Source organism: Eutrigla gurnardus (assembly GCF_963514095.1).
Source record: "Eutrigla gurnardus genome assembly, chromosome: 1".
In the NCBI taxonomy this organism is placed as follows: Eukaryota; Metazoa; Chordata; class Actinopteri; order Perciformes; family Triglidae; genus Eutrigla; species Eutrigla gurnardus.
This window is the reverse complement of record NC_139915.1, coordinates 18,975,047-18,987,190: the sequence shown is the minus strand read 5'-3', so window position 1 is coordinate 18,987,190 and position 12,144 is coordinate 18,975,047. Positions and strand designations below refer to the sequence as shown.

The 12,144-nt window shown below is 42.4% G+C and overlaps 1 protein-coding gene and 1 long non-coding RNA gene across 4 annotated transcripts in view; both read left to right on the top strand.

The window, feature by feature from the left end:
* cemip (cell migration inducing hyaluronidase 1) overlaps positions 1-12,144 on the top strand; it is a 264,056-nt gene that overhangs the window by 121,302 nt on the left and 130,610 nt on the right. For all 3 annotated transcript variants that reach the window (XM_084006631.1, XM_084006632.1, XM_084006633.1), the window contains exons 3-6: positions 305-442; positions 1,346-1,484; positions 2,645-2,881; positions 11,916-12,095. In XM_084006631.1, the coding sequence (XP_083862757.1) occupies positions 305-442; positions 1,346-1,484; positions 2,645-2,881; positions 11,916-12,095 (694 nt within the window). The remainder of the gene's footprint in view (positions 1-304; positions 443-1,345; positions 1,485-2,644; positions 2,882-11,915; positions 12,096-12,144) is intronic.
* Positions 3,894-5,318, top strand: LOC311012160. Its single transcript, XR_014596997.1, has 3 exons — positions 3,894-4,431; positions 4,869-4,964; positions 5,089-5,318. It is a non-coding gene; the product is annotated as an uncharacterized lncRNA (long non-coding RNA).

Here is a 12,144-nt window from a genome sequence, read left to right as displayed (position 1 = left end):
AGCTGATTGGCTCTTAGTTTAGACAACAAACAGCACGTTTAGTAGAAAATGCAAATTTTCTGTGAGTCTAATATTTAACACTAGATCGTGGGCTGTTAGTCTCATGTTGTGCAATAAAAGTTCAGTCTGTTAACAAGCATCTTGTGTGGTTGATAATAATCATAATAATAATCACAATAAAGACAGTACAAGTGGTTATTTATATAGACCTTATTAAAATTAGAAATTTGCCTACAGTGTGATTGATGATTACTGATCGACTAATTGCACATCTTTAATAGTGAATTGTGTCTGTTTCTTGCAGTGTGTCCAGATAAGGAGCCAGGATTTCAGCCATGGATGCCGGGACACAGTGAAGATCACCGTGTTACCATTGGTTATGGCAGGAAAGTCCTTCTCACAACTTCAGCTACGGTCCACTCCATTGAGATTCTCAGTGGAGGTAAGCTAAAGAAATTCATCTTGTGTTAATGTTTCTCTAAAGTGTCTGATTGGGTTTCATAAATGTGAGCGTGGTTCAACAATGAGCTTGATGTGGAGTGGTAGAGATATGGTGCTGTAGAGAACCCAGACATCAACCTCTGGTTCTGAAGAGAAAAGCCAATGCTGAAGTGTTCAAACTGCAGTCTTTCTCATGGCCATCAGGGGCCGACTCCTCTCTGATTGTATAGAAATGTGTGAAAATGGTCCTACTTCTCTCTTGATGTATTATCTCAGTAAACATTGTAAACATGAGTTTATGGTCTCAATCTCTAGTTTCAAGTCTTCTTCAATCCAGCATGATGTTCATTTAGTACATTATGGTCCATTTAGAGTGCAACAGACCAGAAAGCAGGGGATTCTTTAGGGGGCGGGGCTTACCTGCTGATTGAGAGGGTGTTGCCACAGTGTTTTGGCAGATGACCTTAGGAGAACTTTAAACCTTTCACAGTGTTTTTCACTTCATCAAAGATAATTTGAACATTTTGGTTGCCTAAACATGTCTGTTATTTAGTTTTGTTTGATATTGTTGGTCACACATATTTACCTACTACCTATGATCTGTTTCTGATGACAGTAACTTACTGTAGAAACATTTGTACATGATTGTGTCTTTCAAAGCCACAACTATTTCATTTCATACATTCAATCTTGTTAAATATATCATACGTGTGTGCACATGTGTGCGTGTGTGTGCGAGTCCAGTTCCTGAGCCTTCATCACCACCAACTCTCTCTCTCTCTCTGTCTCTCTGTCTCCCCCTCTGTTCTCTCTCACTCTCTCTCTGTCTCTCTCTCTCTCTCTCTCTCTCTCTCTCTCTCTCTCTCTCTCTCTCTCTCTCTGTCTCTCTGTCTCTCCTCTTTAGGAAAGCTGGTGATTGCTGACACCAGCCGGCCCATACTGCTCCGAACCAAACACATTCTGATTGGGAACAGGGGGGAGCTGCACATTGGAAGCCCAGACTGTCCTTATAAAGGCAACCTCACCATCTCTCTCTTTGGAAGGTACACTTGTATGAAAACATGATGATGGGCATATTCACTAAGCTTATGGTTGGTTTAGCTCCTTAAATTAACTAATCATGTTGAAGTGGTTCTTCTCTGATACGATTGATTATATATCTGTTATAAAACAGACTAATATTAAACTTGATTTCTATCAGTTAACATTAAGTCGAGCTGCAATGAAAAATGGCTTTTTAACGCTTTTAAATCACATCCCCAGTCATCCTGCTCATCTTTTTGATAATAATATAAAGTATCCATTTTTCATATTTTATATAAAAATACAATATTTTTTTTCTTCCTGGAAAACATATTTTCAAACATCACATTAAATTCCTCGCAACATTCAACACGTAACAACTCCCTTAAATAACACAGCTTGATCAGTGCTCCGAAATTCGCAACTCTGACGCTGTACATTCTCTCCACATCACATGTCAGTGACAGCGTGTCAGTGTCTACTCATTACATGTATATAGTCTTTTCAAAATAAACTTCTGTCTTCACAAGAAGAAAACCACTGTGGGTTGAGGAAAAGAGCATGATTGAGGCAGCACAAATTATGCAATGCGGATGAGAAGAATATGCCAAGTGTGCAAAATTTGCATATTTACACTAGTTGAAATATTTCAGCTGGAGTGAGTTGTTTGAATACCTGTAAAGGCCTGTCAGCATTGGGATTATCCACCTGACCTTGCTGAGTCAGAAATCTGAGCAGCTACAATATTAGCATAGCATTTTAAAGTAGTTTGCTTGTGGTCTTGCAGACAGACCAAACAAAACATGAATGATCACCATCATTATGGAGTTTGTTGCGTCACATAAATGCTCAAACACTAACTGAGCATTGGTGTCAGACACCAAGGGCCACGACCAAGCTGCATTATTTGAAGCCTTGCAGCAAGAACAGGTTACAAACCTATGTCCCTCCTGCCTTTCCTGTTTCACCCTGAAATACGATCCATACTCTGGAAATAAGGTTTCAGCTTGACTATGAAGGTTTAGGTCTTGAGTAGAACCATCCTTCCTCCTGTCATACTACTGCCAACTACCAAATGTGGGCAAAATGTCCCTTTTGTGGAAAATCCTCTAAATGATAAAACCTTATAGCCTCTGAAGCAGTAAGACATGTATTATTAAAATGTTTACAATTCTCTCAGATTGGACGACAGCGATAAGGAACACAGCTACTTTGGGAGGAAGTATATTGGCGTTGGAACAGGAGGGACACTCGAGATCCATGGAGAAAAGAAGCTGTCATGGACGCTCCTCAACAAGACCCTCAGCCCTGGAGACAGCAACCAAAACAACTACCTGTTCCAGAGGAGCTGGGGGAGCCGAGGCATCATCATCCATGTCATTGACCCCAAGACCGGCGAGGTGCTGCATGAGGACAGGTGAGGGTCGCCTCTAAGCAGACTCTTAATTAGAGCAGGAATGATGTGGTGGTAACGATCTCACCAGGGTTGTCATGAGGGAGACAAATGTGCATCTAATATCTCTGCCGTTGTTTAATGTATAGGATATTAAATGTCATTCTTAATATCCTTTCAAGCTTAATTATCCAACACCTGTTTTACTCCAGCTGGAGGTCAGCTACATTGATTTACAGCATTTGTTGTGATAAATAGATTATTGTCATTTCTGGAGGAGGAAGTGATGCATTGGACGGCATCCAGTCTCCTTTAATTCACTGTCATTAGATTTTGTCTGATTAAAGGTGACAGCCGTAAAATGCAAAATGCTTAGCAAATTAAAACACAGTTAATATGCAGATTGAGTCAACAGCACTGAGAGTTTAGAGAACAATTAGAGATAACTATTGCCCAAGCATTCAATCATCATTTCTCGACTATTTACTCATCACTTCTACCTGAATCCTACTTGGCCACATGCACCCCTAGCAATATTTCAGCCTGTTCCAGTTCTTTTTCATTTAGAAGCATTTCTCCACTAGAAGTCCTGAATGCCATTAATGACTTAAAAATAAACAGCAGTACAGGACTTGATGGTTTAGAGATCAGATTTAACAAACTTGCCTCTCATGTTCTAATATACCCACTTGCTGATTTATTTAACCTCTCACTGTCCACCTGTGAGTTACCAGCTATCTGGAAATGTGCACGCATCACCCCACTCCATAAAGGGGGGGACCAACTTGACCCAAACAATTATAGACCAATCTCAATTATCTGTTCCATTGCCAAAGTATTTAAAAAGTTAATTTACAATCAATTCTCCCATGATCTCACTATTAACACTTTATTATCACCATTCCAGTCTGGCTTCAGATCTAACTATTCAACAACAACAGCTCTGCTAAAGTTTACTAATGATGTGTTCTCTGCTGCAGATAATGGTAAACTCACTGGTGCTATATTTATTGACTTAAAGGGGCCCTATTATGAAAAATCGACTTTTCCATGTTTTTCAACCCTAAAATGGGTCCCTGGGGTGTCAATAAGTCCCCACAGTATCAGAAAAGACCACCATCTCCCTGTTTCACTTTCTCAGTTTGAAAGAAATCCTCCCGATAAACGAACGGTTTGCAGAATGTCCACTAAATGACGTCAGCACCGAATTTTCCTGTGCCTTATATGGGTCATCTCGGCTCATTAGAATCGCTCCACCTGTGTGGTCCCGCCCACATAATCCCCATACCTGTTGGCTGTCAGTGTGATGTACATACAAACCAGTGAACCAAAATGCCAAAATCAACGGAAAGCGAGTTGGCAGTCCAACTGCTGATATTTACTGGCATCGTCGGAGCATCTACGATGGAAATGTGCGCACACGCGTCCGTAAATGTGTGTTTGTGTGTGCGACGCAATTCACCGACAGGAGCTCTGACAACATGGGTCGCTACAGCTCAGGATATGCCTCTAACCTGGGGCTAAAGTTTGGATCAGTACCGACAGTCCGAGAGCCAACCACAGACACTGAAGCGGTAAGTTTCTAAATATTATGTAATATGCCGTGTTACAGTTTACCGTTGCTTTCTTAGCATTGGTGTGTTAGCATTGGCGTGTTGCGCTAAAGTTAGCATTGGCGTGTTGCGTTAAAAGCTTCCATTGTATTGATATTGAGCACCGTTAACGATACGTAGTACTGCGGGGGCCCAAACCTGTAAAATAACGCTAGACATCAGTTTGCTTGGGAACGTTTTGTAGCTTGAATGCGGCAGCAAGAGCAGCTGATCTGTGTTTGTTTACACGCCGATGCAAAGACGACGTCACCAAACGTTTGTTTTTGCACCGCTAACGAAGGGATTTTACGAGCCATTGGTGCGTCACAACATCAGTTATAGTGAAATAGTAACGTGTTCCACATTTCAGATGTAGTGGTAAACTCTGACTGTCTGTCTGACTGTCTGTCTGCTTACAGAGCAGCAGCTCACATCAGCGTCCCACAGCGACCCACAGCAGCTACTGTTGGCAGTCAGCTGTCTAGGAGGACTACAGGCTCCTTACCCAAGTAAAGGTGTGTAGCCCGACATGTAGCCTACTTGAGATCAGGTTTAACAGCAACTACTAGTAGTTGTGCAGATGTGTATTTCTATTATGTGATATCATGGGTTTCATTCCTCCATACAACTCTGTTACAGCTACTGTGTCCTGAAAGGACTTTGGTGTTGGCACAGCCATGGTTCCAGACCCGTTTCACAACCACTCCAATAAGGAGACCATCAAAGAGAGCTCGCCTGGACCCGGTAGAGGAGGAGGATACTTTGGAGGGCAGCTCTTCCTTGACTTCAGAAGAGCTTGATTTGACCCTGCAGAGTTGGCCACAGTTTGCGTTTATAGATAACTGTGAACTTCAACTGCTGATTAATTTGACAATAAAGTCTTTACAGTAATTGTAAAATGTGTCATGGTTAATATTACTGAAGTAATGGTCAGGAAGACTGCATAATATGTTGCATAGAGGGATTTATTTTTTATAAAACACAATTGATAAACAAACAACAGACTGCTGTATTCCTCTTAAGTGTAAAGCACCATAACCAACTGTATATTTCATGCGTTTTGGAGAGAGAAGATTCAGACGGTTCCAACCAGGATGTCCCACCATGCAAGCCTCTTCCTCCTCATGCAAGCCTCTTCCTCCTCCAGCTGCTGCATCCGTCTTCTTACCTAGTGTGAATCATGATAATCGTCATGTTATATGAATAATAATCTCAACAGACAATAACATTACCCGTGGTGTCTCCATGCAGCAGACATGTTTGGTGTCTGAAGGCCCACATGGTCACCTAGATGAATATAGTACAGAATTTGAGCATTTCAACAACACATCTTGTTAATATGGTAACCTGACTGACTTTGCTGACAAGCTGAGGTGTAAACCTCATGTTTGAATTTTGTAACAGTAAGTTTAGCACGTAATGTTGAGATGGAGCACAATCACGTTTATAAAACACAGCACACAGCCTACAATTCACAATTCAGCACATAATTCTGGAAGACGACATACTGACCAAATCCTGTTGCTTGTATATCTTTATGTGTAGAGGATCAGGTTTTTAATCCCGTTAATGTGATGTAAACAAACTGCCCGCATACAGGACGCTGTTTTCATCGGGTTTTCATCAGTTTAAATATAATGTTCCCCATTTGGAAAACATGCAACTGTGAACTGTCAACAACACGGCACTACTAACGATATTAATTGTTGCCGAAAATAGCTCACAGATACTTTACTTATAGAGCGAAGAACGCAGCATTAGCGTCATTGTGGCTAGCGCTAGCTACGCTAACACACATCGAGTTACCGTCCAAAACGTTACACAGACATGTTAACTAACCATTCAGAAACGTCCTGCTGCATCCGCGGCGTAGAACTTCTACAGGAGCTGGTCCTGGTTCTGGGTCGGAGTCCGGTTCGAAGCGGTACGGCTGGACCGCTGTTAGTTTGTAGCGTAGAACCATAACCATGGCAACAAGCTGGACGCGGACAGCACGGGGCGGAGAGACACAACCACTTCCTCAGTAGGAGCGGGGTCAGGGGTCATCTCATTAGCATAAGGCTACACCCCGACAGAATCACCCGTTTGAAAAAGTGGGGTAAAAAAGCTGAAAATGAGGAGTGTGATCCACTCCGAAATACATGTTCCGATTGTTTTTTCCAGTTGAGGAATTCAAAGACCAGGTTTGGAGACATCAATAACTTATATTAACTTGTGGAAAAATAGCATAATAGGGCCCCTTTAACAAAAGCCTTTGATTTTGTTGACTGTTACTTGTTGCTAGACAAGCTTCATAGTATTGGCCTCTCTCTTAATGTCGTTCAGTGGTTTAGCACATACCTTCACAACAGAAAACAGTGTGTTGTTATAAATGGATCTCAATCTGATTTTCCTGTCCAATAAAGGGGTGTCCCACAGGGATCAACTCTGGGCCCGCTACTTTTTTCTATTTTTTTAAACGATCTACCATCAAGTCTTGTTAAATGTCAGGTTCAACTTTATGCTGATGACACCGTCATATATACATCCCAGCCTGACTTACCACAAATACAAGCCTCCCTTCAGTCTGATTTTACAGAGGTGCAGAAATGGCTATCCTGTAATAAGCTTCTTCTTAACAAATCTAAATCCTACATTATGATATTGGGGACGAAGCAAAAGCTGAAATCTAAACCTGATTCTTTTGAAATTAACTGCATTGACGACACACCTCTGTTTAAAGTTTAAAGTTTTAAATACCTAGGTGTATGGCTAGACTCTCAACTCACATTTAAACTTCATATAGATCATGTTTTACGCAAAGTCAATTTTGGTCTCACCTCATTATACCGCTCTCGTAACTGTTTTATGCTAAGTGTCCGGAAGCGACTTGTTAATCAACTGATACTTCCAATTATGGACTACTGTGATGTAGTGTATCAAAATGCTCACAAATCAGACCTTGCTGCACTTAACACAGCCTACAATAGACTCTGTAGATTTGTTCTTGGATGTCCTTATTTCACCCATCACTGCACAATGTATACTAGACTCAACTGGCCATCACTAAAGGTAAGAAGACATTTACACTGGTATTTACTTATATATAAATGTATTTACTTTAATTACCCCCTTACCTTTAGCAGTTTCTATTACCTTACACATCAAATTATAATATCAGACATTCTAACCAACTCTATCTTTTTGTTCCCCTTGCTAAAAAATCAATTGGCAGAAGAGCTTTTATGTTTAAGGCCGCAGCTGACTGGAACAATTCACCTGCTAATATCAGGTCTATTTCCTCTATTTCCTCACTACATTTTTTCAAGAGTATCTTGTCTTCTCACTGTGTGACGGCCTGCTCCTGTGTTCAATGAATTGTTGTATCATACATGTCCAATAGGCTTTGTTAAATTGACTCAATTTATGTCTTTACTGTTGATTTAATGTTGTCTATTATGGCCCTCTTTCAGTTGTAATATTCCAATGTTTTTCATGACAATCTGTGGTGTGTCTGTGTTTTTTTTTTTCGGTTTCGGTTTTGTTTGGTTTCTGTTTGTATGTTTGTGTTGGTTGATTCTTTGTTGTGTATTATGCAATGTATGTCTGGACCCCCTTGAAAACGAGATGGTGCATCTCAAGGGGCTTATCCAAATAAATAAATTTGAACTAAATACAAATTATTATTAATGCAAAAACAGCTAATTGTTTTTTACTATGGAATACCAGCGGAATACCCCCGCAATGAAAAGGCAGCCTAAAAGCGGCTTCTGATGGAGGTGTAGCAGTGCACCATTGCCTTTGGCAGGTTGAACTTCTTCAGCTGCCGCATGAAGTATATCTTCTACCGTGCCTTCTTGGTGATGCAACTGATTTTCTGCTCCCACTGGAGGTTCTGGCTGATTATTGTCCCAGGAAGCAGAAGGACTCCATGGTGTCGACTGGGGGGTCACACAGGGTGATGGGAGAGGGTGATGGAGGAGCCCAATGAGGGTGGTGTCATCTGCAAACTTAAGGGGCTTGATGGACTGGAGAGTGGACATTGGGAAAGTACGCAGCGAGGGGAATGGCTGATGGTCAAGCTGTTGGAGACATGCTTCCCCAGCTTCCCATCTTACAGTCGGTAATCCACCGGCAGCTGTAGTCAGGCACGTGCAGCTGAGAGAGCTTGTCCTGCAGGGTCGGGATGATGGTGTTGCTGAAATCCACTTGATCTTGGTGTTTTGCTTTTGATGAGTTTATTTGAGATATGGGGCCCTAGTTTCGTAGACCAGGCGCAGTCAACTTTCAGCGCACCTGCGCCACGCCGACGGGGTGTGTCCGCCTGGACTTTGCAAGTTTCGTGCACCGCGCAAGCTCGCGCAGGCACACCTCCCGTCTCGCCCACCCGCGCAAGTGGGAAAGAGGGAGGAGAAGAAGGCGTGAGTGGGAGACGAGGAGGAGACGAGGCGTGGACTGGGATTAATACAGCCGATTCAGATCTTCACCAATCAAATGAGCTCCTCTCCTCACCTTTAATGCGTTAGGGGAGGTTCAGTGCAAGTTCCGTCACTTGACAACCCGATGACAGAAGCAGCGCCGCTGCTCCCACCACGCGCATCACGCGCTGTGCGCGCGTATCATAATAATAACAATGCCCATATTATAAAAAACAGGAGAGAGAGAGGGAGATGTTTTGGTCCGAGAGGCTGAGTTTCCGTTACGCGTGCAATCCGCCTTTGATCTGACGTCAGATGTGACGGGACAATCTATATAGATATAAATTCACGTGTTGATTCAATTAGTTGCATTAAATAGTGTTTGTTGTGATTATTTATTGCATTTAAATGTGCCTGGAACTGTGGAAACCTGCCTGTGATGTCTCGGTGACGTGTGCGCACTGCGCGCCGTCAGCCAAACTTCCACTCCGCAGCTGTAATTCGCATTGAATGAATGGACTTTATTTACGCCTTGCGCCTTGCGCCGAAAGTAGACCAGGTCGGAGCTGGCGAGCTTTCAGCGCAGTCTCGGCGAGGCTTTTTTGCCACGAAACTTCCGCTACGCCAAGCTGAATCTGTGACACCTCCCCCTGCTGCGCCGCCACACCCATCTTGGCGCAGGCGATCCACCAAACTGCCAAACTGAAGGTGCGTGTCCACAGGCAGCGGTGTTTCCCCGCGTCCCATTCATTGTCTATGTGAAAAGCTGTGCAATGCATTCTGGTAGCGTCGCGGCGAATGTCGAGAGACGGCGCGCGAGTTGGCCGCTCCTCATTTGCCTAAAGTTGAAGTCGAATCTACTTTATGCTAATCAGAGGCGCCGGGCTCGACTCGCCGCCTCGGGAACGCTCGCAAACGCTCGCGAAAATCTGTTGTTTAAAGCAGAGCGCCTGTCAATCATCCTCTAGTGGCAGCCCACCAAGCGTGCAATACTGGGAAGCGGCGCGTCCACACGCGTTTAAAATCGCCCCTGTGGACACGTACCTTCACGGTGCGCAAGGCTGCGCGGGTCGAAACTTGCATCGCGCCGGCTCCGCCACCCTCCGCCGCCCTGCGCTGCGCCACGAAACTAGGGCCCATGATGTTTTCCTTTATTTCTGTAAATAAATATTTAATATTCATGTTTATTTTTCTGGTGAAAGATCAGATACATCAGAAAGGCTCATTTATGCTGTGCTCACACCAAACGTGAAGCAAATTCATTCACTTCAGTTCTAATTTTTTGAAAAACAATATGACTAAAAATTATTATATAACTGAATAAACAAATAATGAGCTTACGTTTTCCCTCATCCCTCTCTTATTTGCTCTGGCCAGAGAGAGAGGAAGACCTTAGCCTCAGGTTGACCTTCATCCTTCACCACCAACACTTTTATATGGACAACTGCACTCAGCTGCAAACCTTTATGGGTGTGTTTCTGCTGTAATATCATCTGCCGAAGTAGTTGAATAATTGAGTTGATGAGTGATTCCTCTTTGTGAATCCGTCCCTCATGTATTCGGTAAATTAATGTTTGCCATTTGGATGAGTATGTTACCATGATTACAAATCAACTTGATAATATTAATTTAAGTAATTGTGGAAGCACATTTGTCAAGGCCAGACCTGCAGCACTTTTTATTTGACTTGAGCACAGAGTGAATGTTTCTTTAATAATAATATATTATATAATATATACTATATATATATATATATATATATATATATATATATTATATAATATATTATTATTATACTTGCTCTAATGAGATATTATTATATAATATATACTGTATATATATACAGTATATATTATATAATAATATTTCATTAGAGCAAGTATATAGTAAGTTTATAGAGCAGTCACATTATAAATGTGGATGCTCGGTGCGGCCTCTTATGTGTTTTGGGAGAAAGATGTCTCCCCAGGTTCAGTGTTCATTGTTGGTCCTGATCATCTGAATGGAGTGTGGTGGAGGAGCAGGCTGGTGGGGTCGGACGGGGCCTGGTTGTGGGGGGCTTTGTGAGTGAAGAGCATGAGGAGTAGATGTGTTATGGAACGGAGGGCCAGTGGAGGGTCTGGAGGACCGGGGTTATGTGGTCATGGTGAGCAGAGCCGAAGAGTGGCGAAGAGTTGAATGTACTGGAGGTTACTGAGGAGTTTGGATGAGTTGCAGTAGTTGGGTCTGGAGGTGATGGAAGCGTTGATCAGTGTTCCTGTGGCAGGGACGGAGACGCTGCTTTGGTTGCTGCGGTGTTTAGGACAGGTTGCTGTCAGAAGTGACTCTGAGGCTGAGATGTGTGGGGGGAGAGATGACATGGAGCTGCTGATGGCGACACTCACATTGTGGCTGGTGTTGGTGAGGGACCAGTGTCAGTTTTGTAGAAAATTTGATGCATGATTTAGTGTTAGTTGGTCAGAGTGTCAGCAGTTTAATTGAAGTGTTTGGGAAATTAACTCAAGTCATTAAATATTAATTTAGATTTTTGAATGTTGCCCCTAATTAAGAGTGGTGTACTACTTACATTACAAGAAGGCTGGATACACTTAACACTCAATATTAAATAGATTGTTTTATTTTTTACCAATCAACTTGATAATCTATTTTAATATATTTTGTTTTGCATTTACTCTCCTTTAAACACATCTTTAAAACTGGGTTTATATTGCCTTGAAACCTTTGAATTCCTTATATATCTCTGTGAAAGAAGCAAGTGTCCTCCAGTCCTGTTTTCCAGTTCCGACCTGATTCAGCTGCATGTTGCTGCAACATGTACAGCAGAAAAACATGTTTCATAAATCAACCTGATCTCTGTTTCTGCACTCTCCATATTTATTGAGGGTGCACATTAATAAAGTAAAAATAAATAAATAGATAAAGTAGATTTCTGACTAACATATCTCATATGTTATGACATGATATACAGTATGTTGGAGATTGATATTTGTTGGGTAATAGGACTAGGACAGACAATAAGGATTTTGTTATTTTGCCCTGTCTGTCTTTAACCTTCCTTTATTCCCACAGGTTTGACACATATCGTAGTAAGGATGAGAGTCGTCGCCTTGCCAAGTATGTGGATGGCGTGGAGGCAGGGCTTATACTGGCCATGGTGGTCAACGACGAGGGCTCTAACAACTTGGAGGACTTGGCCAAGAAGAGCGTCTTCAGGCTGGGCAGCCAGCACATAAACAGTCTGGGCTTTAGGTGAGCTCCTCACATCTGCTGCTTCGTGACATGACCCTTCAGCCTCTGA